The sequence below is a fragment of the Chenopodium quinoa genome, unplaced genomic scaffold (genome assembly GCF_001683475.1).
Source record: "Chenopodium quinoa cultivar QQ74 unplaced genomic scaffold, ASM168347v1, whole genome shotgun sequence".
NCBI lineage: Eukaryota > Viridiplantae > Streptophyta > Magnoliopsida > Caryophyllales > Amaranthaceae > Chenopodium > Chenopodium quinoa.
In genome coordinates, this window is record NW_018745207.1 from 168,549 (window position 1) to 196,397 (window position 27,849).

Sequence of the window (27,849 nt, forward strand, 5' to 3'; positions counted from 1 at the left end):
TCTGCATTTTCAAACCTGAATTTTTTTAATGATAAAAAAAAACTAAATATTGAGTCCTAAAATTGTTGTTTTAAAAAAATTAATTACCGACCTACGAAATTAGGGTTATGTACATATATATATAATAATTATGTCCTAGTACAAAAGATAGTCCACATTTTGGTATCTATACCAAACAAAAGCTAGGTTAGAGGGATTCTATGCTAGACTAAAGCTAAGCTACGCAATCGCCTGGAAACCCTAGCCTGCTCCACCACCACCCGGGTCGTTCCTAGGGTCTCGATGCTGAGGATGAATGGTGGAACATGAGTCGTTGTTGTTGAGACGACTCATCATTTCATCAAAACTCTCCTTGTATCTCCTCTCCATTTCAGCTATTCGGGCTTCCATTTGAGTTTGGAGAGTTTGCATCCTGTGTTCCATCTGGTCTTGCATTTGACAAATGACAGACGGCGTGTATTGCTGTGAAGAACGGGAACCTCGACCCTGTTTGCCATAGTAGAGCTCTGCACTTTGGCCAAGTCCCTTCACACGCCCCTTCTTATTGCGCCCACCCACCGACTCCCAGTACAACTCATTGGGACTCTTCTGAATCCCCTGACTCATTGTTTCTTCGAGCTTCTTCTGGTAGGTGTCCTACAAAATATTGAAGATAAAATAAAATATTGTTAAAAAAAAACCAACAACATGGAGTTATATCGCATACTTTTAGGTGCCTAAGGATAGAAATTAAGAAAATTAAGCACATAAGTCAATTTTCAACCCTCGCTCATCCAAAATCATCCAAATTTGGGCTATATCGCTAAAACCATGCCTATTTTCTAAGTTTTCAAGAAAATGGACTCGTTCTTTCTTCTAACATTCCAATATCAATTGCTTTTAAGTGCCTAGGATAGAAATTAAGAGAAATAAGCACATATGTCAATTTTCAACCCCCACTCATCCAAAATCATCCAAATTTGGCCTATATGGCTAAAACCATGCTTATTTTCTAAGTTTTCAAGCAAATGTAAGGTTTCTTTTTTCTAAAATTCCAATATCAATTGATTTTAAGTGCCTAAGGATAGAAATTAAGAGAAATGAGCACATATGTCAATTTTCAACCCTAACTCCACCAAATTCATCCAAATTTGGCCTATATGGCTAAAACCATGCCTATTTTCTAACTTTTCAAGCAAATGGACTCGTTCTTTCTTCTAACATTCCAATATCAATTTCTTTTAAGTGCCTAAGGATAGAAATTAAGATAAATAAGCACATATGTCAATTTTCAACCCTCACTCCTCCAAAATCATCCAAGTTTGGCCTATATGGCTAAAACCATGCCTATTTTCTAAGTTTTCAAGAAAATGTCAGGTTTTTTTCTTCTAACATTTCAATATCAATTTCTTTTAAGTGCCTAAGGATAGAAATTAAGAGAAATAAGCACATAAGTCAATTTTCAACCCTCACTCATCCAAAATTATCCAAATTTGGCCTATATGGCTAAAACCATGCTTATTTCTAAGTTTTCAAGCAAATGTAAGGTTTCTTTCTTCTAAAATTCCAATAGCAATTGCTTTTAAGTGCCGAAGGATAGAAATTAAGAGAAATAAGCACATATGTCAATTTTCAACCCTCACTCCTCCAAAATCATCCAAATTTGGCCTATATGGCTAAAACCATGCCTATTTTCTAAGTTTTCAAGCAAATGGACTCGTTCTTTCTTCTAACATTCTAATATCAATTTCTTTTAAGTGCCTAAGGATAGAAATTAAGAGAAATAAGCACATAAGTCAATTTTCAACCCTCACTCATCCAAAATCATCAAAATTTGGCCTATATGGCTAAAACCATGCCTATTTTCTAAGTTTTCAAGCAAATGGACTCGTTATTTCTTATAACATTCCAATATCACATAGTTTTAAGTGCCTAAGGATATAAATTAAGAGAAATAAGCACATATGTCAATTTTCAACCCTAACTCATCGAAAATTATCAAAATTTGGCCTATATGGCTAAAACCATGCCTATGTTCTAAGTTTTCAAGCAAATGGACTCGTTCTTTCTTATAGAATTCCAATATCACATACTTTTCATTCCATAAAGATAGAAATTAAGAGAAATAACACATATGTCAATGTTCGACCCTAACTCATCCAAATTCATTCAAAATAAGCATATATTGAGTTCTACTTTGCTAATTTGCCATATTTCAACTCATATAATAAGTGTTTACCGCAATCCTTTTTGCTTTGTTGTTGGCAGCCACTTGGCCTTTACCAGGCACTTCCTTGAAGTGTGTCTTCAAGAAAATATCATGGGCATTTGGTAATTGGCCTTGGTTTTTTGCAGCCTTTATATGTACATGCAGAAAATCAATGAAAACATGTTAGCCCACCAAAATTCATTAATAGACAAATGACATAATTGTTACTGGACATATTGTAGGAACCTTACCATCTTTTTAGCATGTTGTACAGATGACATTGAACCTTGAAAGTGGGTCGGTTCAACGACATTTTCCATGGATCCGCCTCTTCGGTTCTTCTTGTTTTGTTCCGACCGCTTCTGATATTTTGGATCGGTGGCAATAATTTTCATCATGCCTTCGTGGACATCCTTATTAAGCCATCTTGGTTTGCGACCATTCAGCCTGTGTGTGATGTTGTAGAATGTGTCACGTAGGCGATTTGCAAACTTTTCTTCGAAAGTGTCCTTCACTTGGTTGTTTAACTCAGGTGCCCACTTGAATTTTTTCTGCAAATCAAGAAAATGTCTTTATTACAAAATTCAACTCCATCAATATAATTTATAAAACATGTATTATGTTAGGTTAAAGTTATCATACGTTGAACAAGTTCCAAAAGTGCTCTCTCGAATCTTCATCAACCTCTCCATAATTCCTCCAAGGCTGAACATAGTAGCCGGTTAGCGAGTCGGAGAGCACATTCTTCACCGGCCTAACATCAAACCTATAGTAAAGGATAGACATTCATGTAAGTAGATAATCAACAAAAAGTGAACAAAACATGGTTAAAGTAATACAAATTTACTTTATCAAAGTAAATACGAATTTAAGGATATTTCATTTTACAAATACATAGCACCAAAGTGTGGAAGGGTCCAACTCTAGCAAGTCATTAGGATGCGGGTCCTGTAGCTCCTGTTCCTGAAGCTGCTGTTGCTCCTGTTGCCCTTGTACATTTCTGACGATTTCTTGAGAGGCCCCCAAATCATGTGCCTCCGCTTCCTCCATTGACTCATCCTCATCAACACGTACAACCGGAGATTTCCCCTTAGACTTTCTCCTCTTGGACGTTTCTCCTTTATTTCCTCCTCCCATGATGACCACCTGAAAAATTTATTAGTACCATAATCGCACATTGTAAATTCATAAATTAGATCCATAAGACATTAAAATAATAAAATGAGACCAAAAATGTAATGCAATATTACAAATCCGAGTAGTCATTAAAAACTAAACATTCTAAGACAATAGTAAAAGGAGTAACTACATATTCTCCTCTTCATTACTCTTATCACTACTACCACTATCATTATCACTATCATTATTACTATCACTAGTGTCATCTAAAAATACATCGATGTCCTCTTCTTCGTCACTGTCACTGGAGCCAATGTTTTCTTCTTCTTCATCGCTTGAGATAATAAAGCCATCGTCATCATCATCATCACTATCAAGTTCATAGTCTGGAATGTCATTTGGTGGACAAAGCGTTGCATGTACTTGTGGGGTAGGACCCTGCAAAAACTCTAAATCCACCGGAGCATCAATCACCGACCTTGCTTGAGTTCTAAATACAGCCCACCATTGAACCCGATCACGTTTAAGGCTAGGGTAAGATGCATAATACACTTGAGACACTTGGTAAGATAAGACAAATGGATCATACTTGGGATACTTCTTAGTATGATTTACTTCGACAAGCTTGTATTGTTCATGAATGTTCATTCCTTTACCACAATCCATCCAACTACAACTAAACAAAATAGTCTTGTACTCTTTTTCAGGACCGGTGTAGACAAGTTCAATTATGTCGTTTAAAATGCCAAAGTACTCTCCACCGTCCTCACTTGAGACACACACCCCGTAATTCATCGTAGATTTGTGTTTGCCATAGGACTGTGTGTGGAAATTAAAGCCACCGACAAATATCTGGTTCCAAGTTCAAACACGCTTGAAAGGCCTCATAGACAATGCTCGCAACACATCGGAACTTGGTTTTTTTTTCTCTCACCTATAACTGTTACGAATACAAGCGTCACACTAATTGAAATGAAATATATTATATTATATTATCACAAATTAATCGAGATGCAATGTTCGAAAGGTATTATCACCTTGTGATGAAACCAATTAGGGAATTCACTTTCGCATTTCTCCATGACATCTTCTCGACGCAAATAAGTTCGAGTACTAAGAATGTAGTCCTCAAACTGCCTAATAGATTAATGACACATGGTTAATCATTGCAGCAATTATATTAAATTTAAGGGATTTTCAAAAGTTTATCGTAAACATATATACCTTTCGTATTCACCAAGAATGCCGGTATTTCTTAAAACGAACAAATGAGCACGTTCAAGTTCCTTGTCATCTAAATACCGAGTTTTACCCAAATTTGACACACGACCCTTATCCACCGTGAACAACTCTGGGATTTCATTGTTGTCAGCCGGGGATTCCACATCAGCATTCACATTTTGACCTAGATCTCGTGTTTTTGTGTCAATTGAGGGCTGAAAGTAATTGAAGCAGAAGTTTGATATCTCTTCAGTGAGATAAGCGTTGCATATGGAACCTTCAACACGAGCCTTATTACCAATTTTTCATTTCAGGTGATTGAGGAACCTGTAATTATGTTTATGTAGCCGTAGAAGTATAAGTAACGGAAATCAATGAAAAAGATGAAAGTAAGAGTTGAGAAAGGACCTTTGATTTACCTTTCGAAAGGATACATCCACCGATATTGAACAGGTCCACATAACTTGCCCTCATATGGCAAATGAATTGGTAAATGCTCCATGGAGTTGAAGAAAGATGGGGGGAAAAACTTCTCAAGCTTGCACAGGATCTCAGCTATGTTTTTTTTCCAATCGCTCCATGTCGCTAACTGTAATTGTGTAGCAACATAAATCGCGAAAGAATTGGCTTATCTCTGTAATTGCATTCCATATATGGGTAGGGAGCAATTCTCTCAAAGCAGTGGGCAACAACCTCTCCGTGAACACGTGAAAATCATGACTTTTCATTCCATGTAACTTACCTGATTGCAAATCAAAGCATCGGCTCAAATTGGAAGCGTAACCATCAGGAAACCGCAGCTGTTTGACCCACTCACACAAAACCTTTCTCTGAGCCTTATCAAGAGCAAATGGAGCCTTTGGCATGAATTCTTTTCCTCTATCATCCTCTTGAAGATGTAGTTGGGGCCGTTTACAGTATTTAGCAATGTCATTCCGAGCTGATGGGGTGTCACAAGATTGCTTTTTCACGTCCATTATAGTGTGAATCAACTGATCAAAAAAGTTTTTTTCAACGTGCATGACATCTAAGTTGTGACGAACAAGCAGATGTTTCCAATATGGAAGGTCCCATAGAGTGCTTTGCTTGAACCACCCTTTTTTTGCATTCGTGACACGTTTCAGTGCCTCGGGGCCATCTGTTGCTTTTGGGAGGTTTTTCACACATTCCCAAAGTTCCTCTCCTGACATGATGTGAGGTGGTGAACCTTTTTTGACTTTGTTTTTACAAAATGCATTTTTACTATTTCGAAAAGGATGATTTGTCGGAAGGAATTGACGATGGCAGTCAAACCAAGAAACCTTACCACAATTTTCGAGCCAAAATGCTTTGCTTTTCTCCATACAATATGGACAAGCCTTCTTATCGGTTGTGGTCCAACCAGATAACATACCATAAGCCGGGAAGTCACTAACGGTCCATAGGATGGCTGCTCGAAGATTGAAATTTTGTTTTCTCGAAATATCGTAAGTATTTGCCCCAACTTCCCACAACTGTTTCAACTCGTGTATGAGCGGCTGCATGTAAACATCCAAGTTGCCCTTAGGGTTTTTAGGACCAGGAACGAGTAACGAAAGAAACATGAACTGTCTTTTCATACACATTGACGGAGGCAAGTTATAAGGGGTCAAAATGACAGGCCAACATGAATACTGTCCCCCAAACTGACCATGTGGAGCAAATCCATCCGTACATAGGCCAAGTCGAACATTACGAGGTTCAGAGGCAAACTCAGGAAAGCAACTATCTGGGTGTTTTCACGCTTCACTATCGCTAGGATGTGCCATTGTGCCTTGAACTCGAGGATTTTTAGCATGCCATGTCATTTCCTCAGAAATGTTTTTAGTTGCAAAAAGCCTTTGCAACCTAGGTGTGATAGGGAAATAAAATAGAACATTCAAAGGCACTAAGCTACCTTTAGAAGTCTTCTTGTATCGGTCGCTGCCACACACCCTACATGTAGATAATTGAGCATCTTCTTTCCAAAACAACATACATCCTTTCGGGCATGCATGAATCTTTTAATGGGGCAGCTCTAACCCCTTAACAATTTTCTTTACCTCATAGAATGTCTCGGCCATGTGGTTGTTGTTAGGAATCGCTTCATTAACCAAAGAAGCAAATCCATCAACACATCTGTGCGGCAAATTATACTCACACTTTAGGCTAGTGATTCTAGAAGCCATCTCTAACACAGACAATGAACTCCCTTCGTACAACGGTTGTTCAGAAGCCCTTAACAAATTAAAAAATGGCTTGGCTTGTGCATTAGGCTCCTCCTCTAATGAAACAGGTGGCTCTTCGGAATGGCCTTTATCTTGAGACTGACCAAAGGCATCCAAAACCATTTCACGATATTCATTTGACTCCCTTCTACGAGTTCCTAGAAACCCTTCCCCATGACACATCCACTCGTAGTAATTAGGTAAAAAACCGCTGCGATACAAATGAAGTTTGACCGTATCTGGATCCCAGAGACGTTTGTTTTTGCATTTAAAACATGGACACCTAACTTCATTCGGGTTGCTACTCTCGGGATGATCTTCCACATATTTAAGGAATTCATCTACCCCTTTCAAGAACTCAGGATTAATAGAATTCCCAACCGTCCTTTCGTACATCCAGCTACGTTCTTTTCGTTTCATGATTACAAGTTCTACACAACTAACACATATGCCATTAATCACATTAGTCATAAAGCACAATATATATTCATTGTAGATCAAACTGTTATGGAAATGCAAATGAGAAGATAAATGATTTCCAAGGGTCCTTATCACTCCAACCTAACCCATCCTTGTACGTTCAATCTCACTAGTGAATGTATGCCAGAATTTCAATTCTATGGAAAATCCGGCAGCATCTCCCTACAGTTCCCCGAGTACACAATATAGGCGATTAGAAACACCTATATATGTACCTAGAGAACATTGTAGAGAAATGACAAGCAAGGATCTTCCTTAGAATTAAAACAAAGGAATACATTCACCACCTAAGTGAGAATAAACGTACAAGGACAGTCCCAACCGGGGACTATTGAAGACATACTCCTAATGTGTATGCCTTGAACGGGTATCTAGGCATATGATTATGCAAATGATTTTTTTAAGAAATATATATACTTAACTAACATACATATTATTAAACAAATATATCAAGATTAAACTAAACAAGAGAAACAAATCAAACCAAACCAAAGTAAACTAATATATCATATTAAACTAAACCAAACCAAACTACCGTTTTATATATTAAATTAAACTAACATATTTCTAAAAAAAACTATACTAAATTAAGATACTTTATATTAAAATAAATTAAACTACAACACATTATATTAACATAATATTAACTAAACTACATTATGTTAAACTAAACTAAACCAAACTAACATTGTTTATTTTAAAGATCAAGGGAGCAATTAATTAATTATAAGATTTATTTAAAAATATATATACTTAACTAACATACATAATATTAAACAAATATATCAAGATTAAACTAAACAAGAGAAACATATCATAACACCATACTATTAATATAAACCAAATCAAACCAAACCAAAGTAAACTAATATATTATATTAAACTAAACCAAACCAAACTACCATTTTATATATTAAATTAAACTAACATATTTCTAAAAAAAAACTAAACTACAATAAGGTACTTTATATTAAAATAAATTAAACTAAAACACATTATATTAACATAAACTTAACTAAACTACATTATGTTAAACTAAACTAAACCAAACTAACATTATATTGTTTTTTTAAAGAGAAGGGAGCAATTAATTACTTATAAGAGATCACCAATGTCACTAAATTAACCAAACTAAAAGTTATTGAATATCTAACAACCAAAGTAAGATACACATATACATTATATTAGGGTTTGTAATGTAACTAATCTTTAGATCTGCACTTATTTTTAACAATTAAACCAACAAAATTGTACAAATCCTACAACAAAATTAAATTGAAAAAAAGGGGGAAAGCAAAGGCAACTTACTGTCAGGCGGAGGTGGGGCGTCGCCGGAAACAACCAAGGGCCGGTGGGTTCAGTCACGGCTAGGGGACGGAGGTGCGGCTGCGTTGTGGGTTCAGCAAATTTTACCATGTTATTCCGGTAGTTTTTTTGCAAAAAAAAAAAAAAAAAAAAATTAATTGACAATTGCACACACTTACCTAGACGCGGCGGCTCGCCGGAAACCACCAGGGCTTGAAAGCTCGCCGGAAACCTTCCTCCCTTCCTCCTTATCTTTCTCTTTCCCGTTCTCTTTCTCCTCTCTCTTTCTTTCCCGTTCTTTTTCTCCTCTCTGTTTCTCGTTCTCTTTCTCGGCGGCTGATGTGCAGGCGTCACCGGCGTAAAGAAATCACCGCCGCCGCCGTGACTTTCTCCTCTCTCCTTCTCTCTCTCCTTCTATTTCTCTCTCTCCTCGCGCTGCTTCACTTCTCTCTCTGATTTTCAATTATTTCCCCCTTTTTTTTAGGGCAAGGTCGCAATTTCAATTTTGAAAAAATGACAGTAGAATTTACGACGGAATTTATTTCCGTCGTAATTTAAAACTTACGACGGAATATTCCGTCGCAAAACACTTTACGACGGAATATTCCGTCGCAAGTTTTAAATTACGAGGGAAATAAATTCCGTCGTAAATTTTACGAGGGAAAAAGCGTCGTAATCGAAATTTTTCGTCGCTAAATTGCGACGAAATATTTTCCGTCGAAAATATCTACCTTTACGACGGAAAATCATATCCGTCGTCAGCATTCCGTCGCAATTTAGCCTATTTCTAGTAGTGGCTGCATCCACCTTTTTTATCGAAATCCCGACTACCCGACAGCGCTCCTGCTTCCTTCCCCGATTCCTCCACCTGAAACAACCCCCAACTCCCTTTCCCATACCTTGAAATGGCGAGGGAAGGTCGTTTCCAGGTGGGGGAAATGGACTGTTGGCTGTTTTGTGGTGGTTTAATGGAGGAATGACGGGTGGTTGTTATTTTGGGCTGGGTTACGTCACGTGGTTGGGTTCGTGGTGGGTTAAGGAAGGAAGGAGGGCAAGGGGGAAAGGGTGGGGGCTTGTCAATTGTCTGGGTGAGGGTGGGCGGCTGGTCGCCGGATGCGACGACGTGGGCTGATGGACTGGATTGTGGTGGTGGGAGGGGTGGTTGGTTTTTTTCTAATAAATTCTTTATTAAGTTTTAATTATTTTATTTTCTGATTTTTTTTTTTAATTTTTCTTTAAGTGTTAGAGCAATTAGAACAGGAAACGTGTCAAATTAATAACGCCCCCTGATGTTTGTTAACTATTATGACTGTCAAAGGATATTGTTGACAAAATAACATGAGGTGGAGGGCACAACTTATAAATTTGAAAAAGGACAGGTACAACTTAGAAATTCAATAATTTGAGGGGCATAGCTTAGAAAAACCCTTCTTAAATTTATCAAAAAAAAGAGGGGTGTCAAAGGATTTATTAAGAATACTAATGGTATTTTGACAGATATGACATCCCTTCTAGCCTCGAGTAAGGCTGCATACACGGAACAATAGGTTCGAGATCATACGAAGTGATTGTTTGATTATTGGTTCTTCAAAAAAACAAGAAAAAAAACACACACACAAATACGGTTTTAAATAATAGCATCACGTAAATGAGCTTTTGTGCAATTTGATGGTTTTATGTATTTTTTGTGATTTGTCCTCATAGTGTACGTGTGTTTGCTTGTTTCTTCAGGTTTTTGCGTGCACATCAAAATAGACCATTTGCATCTCCTTCAATAGAGATATTTTCTGTTTTCATACGTAGAGAAGAGTTTAAAGCTATGCAAGTTTATAGTTATACTGAAGTATCATTTTCTTCTTATACATTTGATATCTTCAAAAGAGAAGCAAATGATGCTTTTGTATTATCAGAACATAACAAAACTTTATCTATGCTAGATGACTCTCGAGTTTATGACAATTGTGATTCCTTGGAAATAAAAATCGACATTAACGATGTTGAAAATCGTTTGTGCATTAAAGGTTGTGTGAAATGGGATTGGAGATCTCGTGATTATGGCTCTTTATGCCTTGACAACCAACTATGTTCAGTCGTTCTAGGTGAATAGTGTTTTGCAGCTACCCATTACACCGTGTTTTCAGAAGTCGTACAAGCAAATATAGAATTTTCATATATACCGAAGAATGGACATATTGATGTTCATCCCAAGGTTTATGGGAGTCTTATTGAATAGCTCAATATAACAACTATGACTATACATCCCGATATAACAGAGCTTACTATCATATCAAATAGTACTTTTTCTGAAGAATCGAGAAGATCCAGCACAACTAAGGAAGAGTGGGGTGATAGCACTATCTAGATTGGTGGTTGTTGTGCCACTAAAGTCCTCTCTTATTATTGAAGCATATCTATGGAATGGAAAATTTGATGAAGTCTTATCGTCCTCTACTGAATTCCGGATTGGGGCATTGAGTGAGTCTATGACAATGGAGGGAGATGATAATTCTGTTAATATTAACGTAAAGTGGGGTGAAGTTGGTAGTAATTAAATGTCTTTTTGAAATAGCCCACTGTCAAGTATGCTTGGTTTTGAAGTAGCAAGATTCTAGAAGATACTAAGTAATCTTAGAATGGGGAATAATGCTCAAGGAAAACCGATGGAATGAACTTTTCAAGTACTTTGGTGTCGTAAATGTCTATGCTAGGCCTAGATAAGTCTGCTGGTTTATTTTATTTGAAAAATAGAAACTAATAATCTCACCTTTAGTCGGTCTTCCATAAACAATCCCACCTTTTGAAATTCCAAAAACAATCTCATCTTTGACATGGATCTTTCATTAACTATCTCTGACCGGTTGGATAGTTTTGTTAACCGGTTTTCCTAGATTATAAGACACGAGTCGAATTTTAATAGGTTTATTCAAACTTTTAATAATAATAAAAAAAAAAAACTAATTAAAAAAAAAAAACCAAACTCCCATCTCCAGCCCCAGCATAACCCCGCCACTAGCCCCACCCCCGCCACTTTATTCCCTTCCCCATCGCCGCCCTTACTTTACCGGGCAACCTGACCTAGCCCTCAACTCACCATCGCCGCCACCAAAATCAATGAAAACCTTCCAAATCTACCGCTAGAACCCCGACAATCCTTCAAAACCCGAGCTCAAAAACTATGAGATCGACCTCAAGGAGTGCGGTCTCATGGTTCTCGACGCTCTCATCAAGTTCAAGAACAAAATCGATCATTCTCTCTCACCTAGTCACCTTCTGCCGATCTTGTCGCGAAGAAATTTGTGGTTTTTGCGCTATGAACATCGATGGTTGTAATGTCCTCGCTTGTCTTACGAAGATCGATTTGTCGGCTTCGACTGCTTCGATGACTACGCCGTTGCCGCATATGTTTGTGATTAAGGATGGTGGTTGATATGACCAATTTCTATAATCAGTGTAAGAGTATTGAGCCTTGGTTAAAGAGAAGCTTCTAGGTTTAATTTCAAGCTAAAAATCAAATTTAGAGGTGATTGGGGCTGTCTGGTTTAGTTTTTAGGGCTAAGGGTTAAGTTTTCAGGCTGGGTGGGGGTTTTTCGAGACTGTGGGTGGAGTTTTTGGGGCGGGGGTAGTTACAACATGGTTGGAGTGTTTGGTGGTGGCGGTTAGGGTTAGGGTGACCATGGTGGTGGACTGGTGGCCCTAGAAGAGATTCAGGTAAAAAAAAAAAAATTAACCTGTTTAACAGGTTGTAGGTTAAAGGGATCGTTAGTGGAATATCCATGTTAAAGGTGGGATTGTTTCTGGAAGACCGACTAAAGGTGGGATTATTAGTTTACATTTTTCCTATTTTATTTAAGTCAATTAAATTGCCTAAAATTATGTGTTGGTTAAAGTGTAACACTTATTAAAACACGGAGGGAATACACAACATGAATTTGCTTCAAATAGATCATAGGATCCCAATAGCCATTAAATCTCAACAGTAAAAAAAAAAGAATAAATATTGTAAATTTCTTCGTTTTACTTCAAGAACTCCAACACAAACACCTTAGTAAGAGCCTGTTCTCTTCAGCTTAATTTCAGTTTAGTTCAGTATCTAATTTTTTTTCTTATAAAATATTCTCTTTAATTAAGTTCAGCTCCAATTAGTTCAATAAATTAGAATAGGCCCTAATTCTTGTAAAAATTGCCTTAGTGTAGGCTATCTCACAACTCTATTGTCTCTATACATGATTGACGGTTGTAGGAGCTTCTAGTATCAAAGATAAACCAACAAATGATACAAAATTAATTTCACATCAATATAAAAAATGTAATAAAGTCAAAGGCATCAACAAATGTTTCTAGCCAATAATATATAGAAGAATAAATGAGCCAAATAAATCATCAAATGGAATAATAATAGACGTGCATGCAATGGTTGACAATAATGTTTTGAGGATAGTAATGGAGTTATGGGAAGCACGTCTACCCTTCCACTAACATTCTATAAAACTTGTCATGCAATTAGGCTCGTATGACACTTCATTAACCATCTTTATTTAGTCAACATATTGGAAAAAGTCAAGGGAGAGATAGAAAGATGGCGGCGAGGGTGGCGATGATGAGCTTAGTAGGGTGGATGATGGTGGTGATAATGTTGGGATGCAGCCTCAAAGCAATAGAAGCAACAAATGATGAAACAGAGAAATTTCATGTGAGTGGCTTAGTTAAATGCCAAGATTGTTCCGGAGATTGGAATGCATGGGTTGAAGGTGGAAAACCTATTAAAGGTACGTCTTATACATTTTAATGTTTGTTTTAACTTTTACTCGTACTTAAATTTTATTATTTCATACATCATAAATGCCAAGACATGTATGTTTACTCGATCTTTCTCTAAATTAAAATAAAATTGAGGATAAAGAGATATTTTATGGAGTATAATATACAAAGTATACAATAATTATTGTACGACATATTTATGTTATCCTAATTATGCCCTTTAGTACATAGCAATTCAATATAAGAAAGATTATTTTTAGATGTATGGAACTTAATTTTACCAATATAAGTAATTACTCCCTACTAATTAGTGATAGATTAAAAGCATATGAGTATATTTTGAATATCAAAGAAAAACGTGATTTTGATTATATATGAATATATGATGATATGGATAGTTGATTTCAAAGTCAACGTACATGTTGAATTCATAGTGTAAGCTAAGTATTATTACATGCATGTTTAAACTCAATATATAGGGAAATTCTCTCTTTCTCATATTGAGACATAAGGGTATTATCGTGAAAAAATCAACAACTTTTTCATTATTGCGTGCTCCACAATTGAATAAAGTTGTTGGTTTATTTACGAAAATGTCATATGATTTTGTTTCTCACTATGAGACCCCGTGACATTCTCATATATGTATATGTTCTTGCTATCTTCTCAAAATAAATTAATTGGTGATGACATTTAATCAATAAATAAATATAAAAATAAATCAATAAAAAATCAATCGGCTGTATGATTAAATTAACATGAAGTTCAATCTTCCAATTAACAGGTGCTAGAGTATCAATAACATGTTTAGATGAGGGCAAGGGACTAGCATTCTACAACAGCGACGCGACAGATGATGATGGTGAGTTCAACATGGTGGTAGACAAGGTGAAACATCGCAAGAATTTGAACCCAAAAGATTGTATAGTGAGATTAGTATCATGCCCAGATAAATCATGCAATATACCAACAGATTTTGGACAAGGAAATACAGGAGTTAAACTAAGGCAGCCTTCGGTTATGTTTAGGGGTATGACCAAATATGTTGTTGGTCCTTTTTTTTATACCACACCTACTTGTGATGTTAATCCTGATGATGATACTAATTCCTACCAAGTCTCAAAATGAGTATCTTGTGTAATTACATATTAACTTTTTTTTTGTTTGATTTGTTGTAAATTGAAAACAAATCCTAATGGCTTGTTGTTTTGTTAAGAACATTTAGTGTTTTCTTTCAAAAAAAAAAAAAGAATATTTAGTGTTTAATTTGTGAATTATAATGATCGAGTTGGTCATATGTGGGAGAACAAGCAAAATTTTTAATTTTGGTAGTTATTGGATAATAATTGAATGAATAACATTAGTTGACTAAATTTATTAAAAGGCAGGTAATGGCAAATATTTCTATCATTTATTTAACAAGTATTGCATAATTATGGTAGTTGAGCTATCAATAGCTGATACCATATATAACATGAACCGAGCATAAAATTTTTGGTTAGTATCAAGCTAAGGGCTTAGTGGCTTACGAGTTACAACATGATTAATTAAACGGGTCAATTTGACATAACACATTTAATTGTACAGGTGGAGTTAGTGTTCAGATCCCAACACAAAACTAACATGGCTTAACCAACCTGAAACCAATATTTATGCAATTAAGAAAAATTTATTAATTACTACCTCAAAAAAGAGTCTTTGTGAATTACTATCCTTAAAAAAAGTTGTTTATTACTACCCCTAAAACTGATTAATTCTAGCAACTACTAACTTTTTTCTAATCAGCCTACTTCAACTCTTAATGATATCATTATTCAACTAAATTCTAATTAGTAGCAGTTAAACCTTAATTAATTAAATAAACCCTAGCACCACCTTCCCACCACCATTGCACCACCTCCGGCGGCCCCCTTTGTCCCCATACCACCTCCGATGACAGCCCCTTCACCATGAAACCCACTCCCCACGCTTAATCCCCCACCACAAAACCCACCATCCTGTTCCCCCACCACAAGATCCACCCCCTTCATGTTCCCCCACTACGATTTCCACCTCTATTATGCTTCCTCGACACACAATTCCCACCCCCTCACCTTCCATCACCTCGAAACCCATCCTCCTTCCATTCCCCGCAACGAAACAAAGCCCTAGCGTGGCTGGGCTGTTTTCAGGGGCTAGAAGAAGGGAAGGAGCAGTAATCGGGGTTGAGGAATGGGGAGGCGATGAGTTCGTTTTAAGGGTTAGAGCAAAGGGAGGGGTGGTAATTGTGATGGGTTTCACGGTGGGGGTGAGTTTCGTGGTGGATGACCAAGAGATGGTAGATTTCGCGGTGGGGGAACTGCCGAAGGTGGTAAAGGAGAGTTTCCGGAGGTGGTGGGTAGGTGGTGTATGGGTTTATATGATTAATTAAGGTTTAAAAGCTATTAATTACAATTTAGACGAATAATGATGTCATTAAGTGTTTAAGTAGGCTGATTAAGAAAAAAGGTAGTAATTACTAGAATTAATCTATTTTAGGGGTAGTAAATAACAACTTTTTTAGGGTAATAATTCACAAAGGACCCCTTTTTGAAGTAGTAATTGACTAAATTTCCTAGAATTAATGAAATATTTGTTGTATGAGGTTAACATTAATTATTTTATATAATACAACATGGCATGAAATAGTTGTTAGCATCAAAGGTTTTCGAGATGTTTGATTAAACATGTCAATATGACATGATACATTTATCAATTGGGCAGGTTAGTGTTGAAGTTTTCCAACTCATTTAACTTTATTTGAAAACGAGCAAAACACAACACGACACGTTTACCAGCTCTACATGATACTAATGCAAATATACTCCGAAGTGCATTTGAACCAATATGGCTTACTAACCTAACATTCACTAGAAGGTTTTTCAGTGCGGCACGGGTTACTTGTATTTTAGGGTTACATGTATTTTGGGGTTACTTGTAGGGTGTTACTTGTATTATGGGGTTACTTGTATTATGAGGTTACTTATATGTGTTACTTGTATCATGGGGTTACTTGTATTCTGAGTAACTCCTATAAGTAACTCCAAACTAAAATCTCATACCAAACCAGTAATACTCTACAAGTAACCCCTGATCAAAACCAGTAACACCTATACAAGTAACCCTAGAATAAAAATAACACATATAAGTAGCTCCTGACAAAACCAGTAACACCCTACAAATAATCCCGACCAAAACCAGTAACACTCATACAAGTAACCCCAGAATACAAGTAACACAAACAAGTAACCCCTGACAAAACCAGTAACACCCATACAAGTAACCCCAGAATACAAGTAACACCTACAAGTAACCCCTGACAAAACCAGTAACACCCTACAAGTAACCCCGACCAAAACCAGTAACACCCATACAAGTAACTCCAGAATACAAGTAACCCGTGACAAAACCAGTAACACCCTACAAGTAACCCTTGCCGCACCATGTGGCCAGCCACATACAAAAATTTGTATCACTAGATTTATTGCAGGGATATATTTGCCAATCGCCACTATACAAGTAACCCTTGGTGTTGGCATTGGTCAAAAAATGGCGTTTTTACTGTGAAGTCTGCCTACAATCTGCTGAGTATGGAGCAGGATCGATCAAAAGCTTCCACCTCTACAGCCTCGATTAAGTTTGATTGGGATTGTATTTGGAATGCTGCTCTTCCCCCGAAAATTAAAAATTTCTGTTGGCGTGCTATTCGTGGGGCTGTTGCTGCTCGTGCTACATTGCTTCATAGAGGTATGACAATTGACCCTGTTTGTCCCATGTGTGGTGATGCCCAAGAAACTATTTTGCACATGCTTGTGTTGTGTGAAGAAGCAAAATTGATGTGGCTTCGTTCTCCTCTGAGGCTGGATGTTTCGAATGTGAGTGGCAGTAGTTTCGTTGATTGGTGTAATGGGTTAAGGGTATTGTTTAAAGACCCGTCTTGGTGGAATGTTTTTTGGAGCATTGTATGGGGAGTGTGGCTTCGAAGAAATGATTGGGTGAATGCAGGCAGAAAAAAGGATTTAATTGATGTCATTCACAAAGCCGTGAGTGTGGTGGGAGAATTTGAAAGTGCAATTGAAAAAGCTGGTTCTAGCCCCGTCTCTGAAGTGCTGGAATGCAAGTGGAACTCTCCTCCAATTGGTATCATAAAGATAAATACTGATGCTGCTATTTTTTAGTCATCCATGGTAGGATTGGGGGGTGTTATGAGGGATAATGTTGGAGATGTGGTGGCTGCCACATGTTTGCAAGTTGCTGGGAGGTTCGATGTTGATGTTGCAGAGGCTATGGCTTTGAGGCATGCGTTATTGATCGCATTGGAGGCTGGTTTCGTGAAGCTGTGTCTTGAAACGAATAACCTTAAGCTGTATCACAGCCTGTGTAAGGGGAGGGAAAACTTGACGCCTTTTGGTCTGATCATCAAAGATATAAACAAGCTTGCTAGTTCCTGCATTTCATGCTCCTTTGCTTTCGTTAAAAGATCTGGAAATCAAGTGGCTCACTTTCTAGCAAAGCTTAGTAGCAAGTTCTCTTCTCTTAGAGTTTGGTTAGAAAATAATCCTAGTGATATACATGAGTTTGTAATGGCTGACTTAAGCCCTGCTACTTCTTAATAATATTTCTTCGGTTCCCGTCAAAAAAAAAAAAAAAATTGATTTCCTTAAAATCAGTTTATTGATAAAAAGTTAAATGACGTTTACAAAGAGATAAAAATAAAAAAATAAAAAAAATGTATCAAATAGAAATCTCCTTTCAGCTAAGGTACAATCGTTGTATATCAAACATTCTTCAGACCCTTCTATTTATTGTTATACGAGCTTCTTCAAGTAATACGGAGTAACCGAGTAATATTGAAAAATAAGTCATTGCTTTTAATTCCATAGCTAATATCTATACTTATATATTGGCGTTCCTAAGAACGTTCACGTGTCACGTAAGCCCTCCTCACTACGCCACGTCACCTACTCAACTATTCATTACGCCACGTGGCTCTCCTTTCATTTGTTTTTCATTCCATGTCATGGACTCATCATAATTAAAAAAAAAAAAATCTCCATAAGAATTGAATCCACAACCTCTAATTCTAGGACTAAGTATCTTACCACCAAGCTATGTAATTTTTTATGCAATCTTTTGAATACAAAATATTAATATGTAGCAAATGACAATATGAACAACAAATTTAATTTACAAGAAAATTAAATCATACATTACAATGTATATTAATGTTCAATTCCATGTAATAATCCGGGGCATTGCCCGGGTCCAAAAACTAGTTGCAAAATTAAATGGTTGTTATTTGACTAATAGCAATGGCTTCCCAAATTCTCAAATGTATGTTTGGAAATCCCTCATTCAATAGCTTCAAAAATTGATTCCCTAATGGCTCATTTTTTTCTGGGGACACAAAGATAATAAATTGATTCCCTAACAGCTTCGTTCTTGTACTACCTCTGTTAAATGTTATGTGCAACTTTAGAGCATTATTTGTGAGATATACAATATTTCAAAGTTGTACATAACATTTAACGAAAGTAGTATATATTTTTTTTCCTTTCTAATTTGTACAGAGTATTAAACTCTGTTTAAGCATTTGTTTAAAATTTTTTGAATGATTAAGCTTACCTATATGTCTATATCTTCGATCCCACATAAATACAAACATGTTTATTTCTTCTGTAGATAATTTAAGCAAGATATGTAATAAATTGATGAAATTTTATAAATTTATGGATTTCATAACTCTTATAACCACCTAAGATATTTGAGAAGTATTATTGAGAAGAATAAATAAAGTAAATGACCATTAATCATAATTAAAAGTGTGTGTGGAGCAAAATGAACAAGTAAAAAACACATGGTGACTAATTAATAGTTTGGAGTGAAACTGAAGGTGAACATTCCACCAAAAGTAAACAATTAATTAAAATTAGTTTGTTGCCTACTATTTATGTTGGTTGCTTATTTTAGCAGATATATACAACAACAATATTGGATGGCATTAGAAATGGTCATCTTACCTTCTCGAGCTTGTGTTCCAAGCATCTTTATAGGAATTAGGAGGACTACATGTTTAATCTTTCTTACTATAATGCCCTTAAATTAATTAACATCTCAACTAAAAATTGACTTCCATTCTCACACTTTCACCCAATTATTTTTATTAGGCTGATAAAGATTAATTAATTAATTTCATAAAAAGTATGCTATATACACCTCAACATTTAATTGTGTATGCACCTTTTTCAAGTGCCTAATCCGTATACATTAGTGTAAAAAATTGTGAACCTTAAGGTCTGATTAATTAGGGTTTCACTCGTCATTTAAAAAATATATAAAAATTGTGTACATGCTTCAACCTTAGTTAATGCATTCTTTTCCTACTCGTATCTTTTAAATAGTTTAAGTATGCTATAAGATTTATAGGACATTTTTTTGGGTCTATAGAATGCTATGAATAGCAATGATTTAAATATGGAACTTGATCAAATCACCCAAATGTAAATCATATTATAATCAAAAATTTATAAATTAAACCAAAACATGTATATAATTCAATATTATATTACTTTTTTGAAGGAACAATATTACATCACTTCGTGCTAGGTAGTCTTGAGATTTTCACTTATTTTTAATTTCTAGTTTGAATAGAGTAATATATTAATAGGCCATTTTGATTTCAAACAAAAAAAAAATAATAAGCCATTTTGATTTCAAACAAAAAATAGGCCTCTTTTTTTACGAGAAATTAATAGGCCATTTTAAATGTAACAGGGGTTGCAGAGTATATTATGATAGATGTTATTTATTTTACTTTTATTAGGAAATATTGGCGTGCTTTCGTATTTAATAGCCTTGTAGAAACTTTCATGTGGTTGGTCACACCGTGTGGCCAACCATCATGGGAGTTAATTTGTTAATGTAGTGTTATACGGGTTTATTTTGTGAGTGTTACAAGAGTTACTTTATCAGTGTTATATATAGAGGTTACTCCGTCATTGTTATAGGGTTAGTTTGTTTTTTTTACATGTAGCTAGCTATATGGTGTGGTCAGCCGCACACAAAACGCGTTGTCTTCTTATGCCAATATAACTCCAACATTTTATTTTAAGAATAACTCCAACCATTATAACATTGAGAATTATATATGTTTGCTTAAATATCTCATTAATCATATTACTATATTTTGTTTCAAAAAAAATCATATTACTATATTAGTAATTTTAATTATATGATTTTGAAGGTATTTTAGCTAGATAATTGGGTAGCAATGTAGAATATACCATGCTAAGTCATCTAAAGATATTAATAAAAATAAAAATAAAAATAAAAAATTATTATGGCATTTAAAACACATTCCATGCACTGATGCACCATAATAAAACATGGACGTAGTGACGTACGAGTACTTGCTTGGTTTCAAAGTCAATATTTCTGTAATTCAACGGCCGCACAATTTAACTTGTTCATGTATTTTAATCAATTTGGTGTCGCTTACATTCTATTTCTAGATGTTAATTAACAAGAACTATAATATTAATAATGTGTTATACTAGTAAATTAGTTATATATACCACATAACAACAAGAGAAATACACTTGAAAACGATGTGTTTAGAAGGACTAACAACCCACCTTTCCTTCAACCCCAAGATAAATCATGTATATGATCTTCCTAACACTTCTTTCTCATTATTATTCATTCTTCTCTTTCTCTCTCATTTCAAAGCATTATCACACACATACAAACTTTAAGCCAGAGAGAGTTTAAATAAGAAAATCTCTTCATTTGATTTGATCTACATTCCAATTTTAGCTTGCTGGTCACGTTCAAGATATCATTGGTGGAGATAATTTGGATTACTACACCGAAAAAAAGACAATTGTAAATAAATCTTCTTAAATTAAAGTGTTTTTGACTCTTTGTTACACCTGCACGCCCTTTAACAAGTAAGTATAAACTCGTCTCTTATTTCGTTCTCCAATCATTTTCTCTATATGAAAAAGAAGTATAAATGTTTATACTTTATGTTTACTTTACTACATGTTTTTTTAATTGTTCCTTACCCACATATTTACACTAGGGATAATTTTACAATATAGTTACAATAATTTTTAAGTCATTATTATATTTTACATCCCCATAGATCAAGTAGTGCACAAAATAGTCATAAAATTTCATCGTTTGAGTTGAATTGTTATTTTTTGTTCTTTAAAATAGGATTGGTTGCTATTGGGTTCATTTTATTAGAAAATAGAAGGTTGTACCATCCTAATTGATCATCTTCTGATTCTATATGATTTCATACAATCCTACAACAATTATGTGTGATCCTACATGATCTTGGTACGATTCTATGCGATTTTGCTATGATTCTTTCTGAACTATGATTTTACCTCTAAACAACTAATTTCAACCTTAGCTCAATACTATCCTAACAAAAAAAATCAAATAGATGGTCAATTCTTCAAATATAAGAATTTCATAACTAGTTAAAGTTTAAAAAGAATTGTTCACAAAATTCAAACGTTTTGATTTATAATTATAACTACCATGATTTTATCATTTTTCATAGCTATTTAAAAGTCTTCCTTAATCAAAGAAATCTGCAAAGTCTTATTACTTTACATGATGATGATATGTGACACACGTAGGTGCATGTACTAGTGTACTACAAACAACATGCACTGCACGATTATGAATACAATGTATTCACTGACAATGCTCATCAAGTAGCTAGGTGTACACAGTACATGGTACATATTTTTGGCATCATTTTAGCCATGTTTTTATACCTTGCATTCGTAGAGTATATGGTAAATGGAAAGGAAAAAAAAATGCCATTTTTGGATTTTCTTTATTTTGTAAGATGTATAGATTACTACGTATGTCATCTCCATCAAACAAAATTTTACGCCAATAATTTTGATTTATTTTATCTGATAAATTAGAAATTTCTCTTGTAAAGAAGGTTTTTTTTTAAAAAATTCTTTATGTTACCCCTAAAAAAAATTAATTAACTTTTTGATTATTTAATTAAGCCGTGCATGTGCTCGTTGTGATTGTATATTACTTTATTAAATTGAATTTGATGATTTAATTAACAGGTAATTAAGGAATAAAGAAAGAGTGGGAAAATGGGAGAGAAATGGGAATTCCAAGTAGGAGTGGTAGGAGCATTGTTTCTATCAGTGGCATCATCAGTTTCTATTGTTATTTGCAACAAAGCCTTGATGAGTAATCTTGGCTTCCACTTTGGTACGTCTTTTTTCTCTTCTTTTTTTAACCTTAAGCTTTTTCTCTTTTTTTAAAAAGAAGATTTATGCTTTATCCGTTGACTTATATTTTTATTTCTTTTGCTTTTTATTACTGTACTTTTATAAATATAATTACCCTCTCTTTGTTTTATTGATACTATCATAGATTCATAGTTAAAGTTAAATTGTGAAAGTAAGTCAAATAGGGACTAAAAATCTTGTCACAAAAAAAAAAAAAAAAAAAAAATAATAATAATAAATAATTAAGGATTAAAAATTGATGGAGCCATAAAGAACAGTAATGTATGTTATTGAATTTTTAAATATTAAGTGTTAAATAAAAATTGAATTTTTAAACCTATATTAATTTATTGGATTGACCCAATAATAATTATAATACTAATAAATTGACCTTTCTAAAGAAACATAATTGTCCCTACTTCTATAGCAATGAATCTTTGCTTTCAAACAAATCATTGTTTGGTTTGCCCATAAAAAAATTTTATAAGCATGGCTGACCTTTGAATATTAGGCTTCACCAGCTATGGTGGTTGAGCATGGCTACAGTTCAACCAACAACAACAATGATTAACCAACAATAGAGAAAAAAAAAATCATTTCTAACTTTCAATTTAAGAAATACAAAATTCGGAAATAGCGTTTAAAATGTGATCTATTATTTAGGATCGAAAATGGTAATTTAATAGTTTTTATAATGTGACAGATCATTTTATTCAACAATTAGAAAATAATTGAATTGACACTTAAAGACTAACCATAATTTGGAGTACGGTTTTGTGATATTATTCGTATAAAGAATAAAACTGAATTTTACTGATTGAAACTGAATTTTACTCGAGTTAGATGATTTAATAACATGTGTATGTGAACCTATGTTCGTATTTGCAGCGACAACACTCACAAGTTGGCACTTGATGGTAACATATTGTACCCTTCATTTGGCACAACGCCTCAATTTTTTCGAGACAAAATCAGTGGACATGAAGACTGTAGTCATGTTTGGCATCCTGAATGGAGTTTCCATTGGACTTCTTAACTTGAGCCTTGGATTCAACTCCATTGGATTCTACCAAATGACGAAGCTTGCCATCATACCTTTTACTGTCCTCTTGGAAACTATTTTCCTTAACAAACATTTCAGGTTTTTCATTCATACTCTACTACTACTACACTACCATTCACTTGCATCTTCCAATTCGAAACTAACTTATTTACAATATTGTCACTAGATCGACAAAATAAATTTTATTATCTGTCAAAAAAACGTTCAGTTGAATAAAAAATTCAGGACAAGGCCTAAACATGTTAGAAAATCTGTTTATGCTGCTGGTTTTATTGATGAAACACGCGTTGTCTTCAAATTTTACAGTCGAAAGATAAAGTTTTCTCTGTTCGTCTTGCTGGTGGGAGTCGGGATTGCTTCTATAACCGACCTGCAGCTCAATTTTGTTGGCACAGTTCTTTCTGCTCTAGCCATAATCACAACGTGTGTTGGTCAGATTGTATCCTTGATTATTCTCTATTTAGCCTCGGTTCCTTTCATTACTACTTATAATATTATGTTTGTCCAAGAAATCAGCAACCAGAAACTATACTTATATAGTTTGATGACATAATTCATGAATTCCTTAACCAAATTATTATTTAGCTGACTAACACCATACAGAAAAGACTTAATGTTTCGTCGACACAACTGCTATATCAATCAGCACCATTCCAAGCAGCTGTCCTATTCGTCTTTGGTCCTATGGTTGATAAGTTCCTCACCAAGCAAAGTGTCTTTGCCTTCAAGTACTCTCCTCTTGTCGTGGTAAGTTAAAATTATAATTACAACTTTTCACTTGATAGAGTTTCATCCGCTCCTCTCATCGTGTATGCATTACTTTCATACAGCTGTATTTTTACAGACTGAAGTAATGCAGTCTGTACAATTGTACAAATAATCAGAACACAGAAAATCGCAACTAGCAATTAATCTAACAGTACAAACTTTAGCACATACTGCTAATACAGAGTTGTATGCATTACTTAAATATGGCTATAAGTGTATAATACAACACAGAGTTGTACCCATATAATCTGAACACAGAAAATCGCAACTAGCAATTAATCTAACAGTACAACCTTTAGCACATACTGCTAATACAGAGTTGTATGCATTACTTAAATATGGCTATAAGTGTAAAATACAACAGGGAGTTGTATCCATTAATTGAAGTATTAGCAGTATGTGCAAAATGATCTGAACACAGAAAATCACGACCACCAATTAATCTAACAGCAAACTTTAGCACATAGCATTTTATCCCATTCTTCCTGTAATCTTATCTTATATATATATATGACCCTATGAAATGTACTTAAATGAGCAGGGATTCATTGTGTTATCATGCCTAATCGCGGTGTCAGTGAACTTCAGCACATTCTTGGTGATAGGAAAGACATCACCAGTAACATACCAAGTATTAGGACATCTGAAGACATGCTTAGTACTTGGATTTGGTTATACATTATTACATGATCCATTTACAGAGAGAAATATAATTGGAATAACAATAGCTGTATTTGGGATGGGACTCTACTCATATTTTTGTACCAATGAGAGTAAAAAGAAAGTTCCTGTTGGAGATTTATCTACAGCTTCACAGGTAAATTTATCAACTTTTTTTTATCTTTATTTATGTTCTTGCTTTATTTCTACTTTACTAACAAATTAAAGTAATTCCTCTTTCAATTCATACTACTTTCACAATTGTAAAAGATATAACTTTTGTATTTGAATTTTTTGAAAATTTGATTCTCCCTTTTAATTGTGATTAATACTGTACTACTTTTCACCTTTTTTTCTCTACTTTTTTCAAGTGTTATATAATTATTCCCTTTCCTAAACCAAACAACTTATTCCCTTTCCTAAACCAAACAACTTATTCCCTTTGAATTGGGCAGCATTTTTAGTTCTTCCATTTTCCTCTTTTCCTTCTAATTACAATATAACATAGTCTGTTTGTAAATGCAAAAATACAACTTATTTGAATAGAATTTTCTATTAATTAATAAGGTTGCATTTTTTTCACTTAAAAAAATAATACTCTCTCTATCAGCATATGATGACTTCATGTATTTTTTATTTTTTAGGATATCCAAAAAAAATATTATTGTTACTGTGAAATAAAAAATTATCTTACTCAAATCATATGAAGTAGAGAATAGAACTAATGTTTCATATGGGGCGTGATAGAATATAAAACATATTAGACGCTTTTAATTGGTTGAGGCCTAAGAATATGTTTTATACTCTATCACTATACCCTTATTGTAGTTCTCGTAATCTCTTTTTAAACATTCTCGTGCCACTACTAAGTTTCTAAATATGTGTTGATGCGTGTTAAAACCTAACAGAAAATCAAAGATTTTTCATGGACATAGAAAATTCCACGTAGTAAAAACATTTGTTGTAAATTAAATGCAAGAATTAAAAATTATTTTCTATATTTCCTTTATTCAGATATTTTTTTATTTTTTATTTTTTTTAAAAATTTGACAAATACTACCGCGTATTAAGGTTATTTTGAAAAATTTTCTTTTATTACCAGCTCCACTATTTGCCAGGTATGAAATCACTTTTTTCCCTAACCTATGTTTAACCCTTAGTTAAGCATTTAAAGACCCTAAAAAAAAAAAAAAAAAAAAAATCACTGACCCATGGTTAAGCAAATTATTTAATTGTAGTAATTGCCAAAGAGGCATTAAAATGCAATAGTAATCGACAAATTTTCTTTTTAAAAAAAAAATGGAGAAATGGTAAATACATTTAAAGTCTAAGACATAATGAGAGGAAGGAATACTAACGGCATTGTGAATGGCATGTTGATGTTGCAGATAAAAGATAAAGAAAACTTGCCATTATCAACAATGAAGAATGTGGGCGTACAAGATAATGAAGGCCATGAAAAGGTCAAAGCAGCCAAGGATTCTCTTGTCTAATCATCAACTTTTTCTTTTTTTTTAATAACCTTTCTTATTTTTTGAATTTTACCTTTATTTTTTATTTTTTAAAAGGGGGTGGGGAGGATTTTTGTAAGGGATTGGTATTATACCAATATTCTTTAAGGTTCATTTCAATTATATTCTAAAACAGTAAATTGAAGATAATACTCATCTTTTTGCATTATGCTCCACAAAGCCACTTTTTACCAACAATTTGAAAAGTGCCTTAATACACATGTTTTTATATTCTCCTATGTCCATTAGTCATTTGACAACTCGCAAATGCTACGTTACTCGCACGTATGCTTCCATTCGTCATAATTATTTGATCAATACAGAGTATATACTTGTCGTTTTATTTCGAGTACAGAGGATAATACGAAGTAATTTTTTATTGTATTTAGACACATATCCATGTCAAAAATGATACCTAGCTAAGTCCCAATTTTTTTTATAAGTTTGCCATGAGTTGTCATTAGATGTTACTATGTTAGGTTGTAATTGACGATTGTGAGCATGAAAAGTCCAATTATAACCTAATGTTTGCTAATCATAAATAGCTTAGGTTGAATTTGGTAAAGGGTATATTGTCATTAGGTGTTACTATGTTAGGCTTGCAATTGACGATTGTGAGCATGAAATGTCCTCATTGGTAAAGTCCTCGTTTGTCATGGCTAACTTCCTCCGGGCCACTAACTCCGTTGGCCACAGCTTCGAGGTCGGCTCAGATACCATTGATACAGGACAATAAGAAAGTCATTCCCAAGCTAGCTCAATGGGAGGAGAGCTCATTGTCCTATATTAACCCCACATTATCCCCCAATATGACCAATGTGAGATTTATGTCCCATACCTTGCTCCTATAATATAACTGATTGAAGAACATCAAATAATGATTTGTACACGGAATAATGATTTGCAAAATATCTGTTTTTAGATATTGTTAACGAATATCTAATTAGATTGTTGACGACATTAGCGGCTTAAACGAAATGACAACTAGGGCAACTCACTAAATTATACTTCATCACAGTTACAACACATCTTTCCGGCATGCCAATTGAGGAACAATGGTAAATGATCAAAGTGTTAAAAATAATTAAAACTTTAACAAATTAACCCTTTCATCTCATTGGTGCTTACTGGTTAGGTTATTTTTTAAAAAAATTGTCTGTTTACCTTCTCCATAATCTCCTTAAATAACTTGCTTAAAAAGGTGTAATTTTAAGTAAATAGAAACAAAAGAATTATGGAGTACTTTTTTAGAATA

At 34.4% G+C, this 27,849-nt stretch overlaps 4 protein-coding genes across 4 annotated transcripts; 2 read left to right on the forward strand and 2 right to left on the reverse strand.

Moving 5' to 3' along the window:
* Positions 1–240: 240 nt before the first annotated feature.
* LOC110711054 lies at positions 241–3,325 on the reverse strand. The gene is made up of 5 exons (XM_021889430.1): positions 3,090–3,325; positions 2,831–2,954; positions 2,440–2,739; positions 2,219–2,335; positions 241–636 (listed from the first exon to the last, which is right to left on the reverse strand). The coding sequence occupies exons 1-5, from the start codon at positions 3,323–3,325 to the stop codon at positions 241–243; spliced, it is 1,173 nt and encodes a 390-aa protein (XP_021745122.1).
* A 168-nt stretch (positions 3,326–3,493) lies between these two features.
* LOC110711055 lies at positions 3,494–6,132 on the reverse strand. The gene is made up of 4 exons (XM_021889431.1): positions 5,271–6,132; positions 4,532–4,805; positions 4,345–4,444; positions 3,494–4,159 (listed from the first exon to the last, which is right to left on the reverse strand). Exons 1-4 carry the CDS (start codon positions 6,130–6,132, stop codon positions 3,494–3,496), a joined length of 1,902 nt encoding a protein of 633 aa, XP_021745123.1.
* A 6,934-nt stretch (positions 6,133–13,066) lies between these two features.
* LOC110711061 (pistil-specific extensin-like protein) lies at positions 13,067–14,598 on the forward strand. Its single transcript, XM_021889436.1, has 2 exons — positions 13,067–13,304; positions 14,081–14,598. Exons 1-2 carry the CDS (start codon positions 13,115–13,117, stop codon positions 14,422–14,424), a joined length of 534 nt encoding a protein of 177 aa, XP_021745128.1. The 5' UTR covers positions 13,067–13,114; the 3' UTR covers positions 14,425–14,598.
* Positions 14,599–21,000: 6,402 nt separating this feature from the next.
* Positions 21,001–26,833, forward strand: LOC110711059 (UDP-xylose transporter 1-like). Its single transcript, XM_021889434.1, has 7 exons — positions 21,001–21,263; positions 22,422–22,572; positions 23,481–23,733; positions 23,962–24,094; positions 24,241–24,402; positions 24,965–25,240; positions 26,472–26,833. The coding sequence occupies exons 2-7, from the start codon at positions 22,452–22,454 to the stop codon at positions 26,574–26,576; spliced, it is 1,050 nt and encodes a 349-aa protein (XP_021745126.1). The 5' UTR covers positions 21,001–21,263; positions 22,422–22,451; the 3' UTR covers positions 26,577–26,833.
* The last annotated feature ends 1,016 nt before the right edge of the window (positions 26,834–27,849 follow it).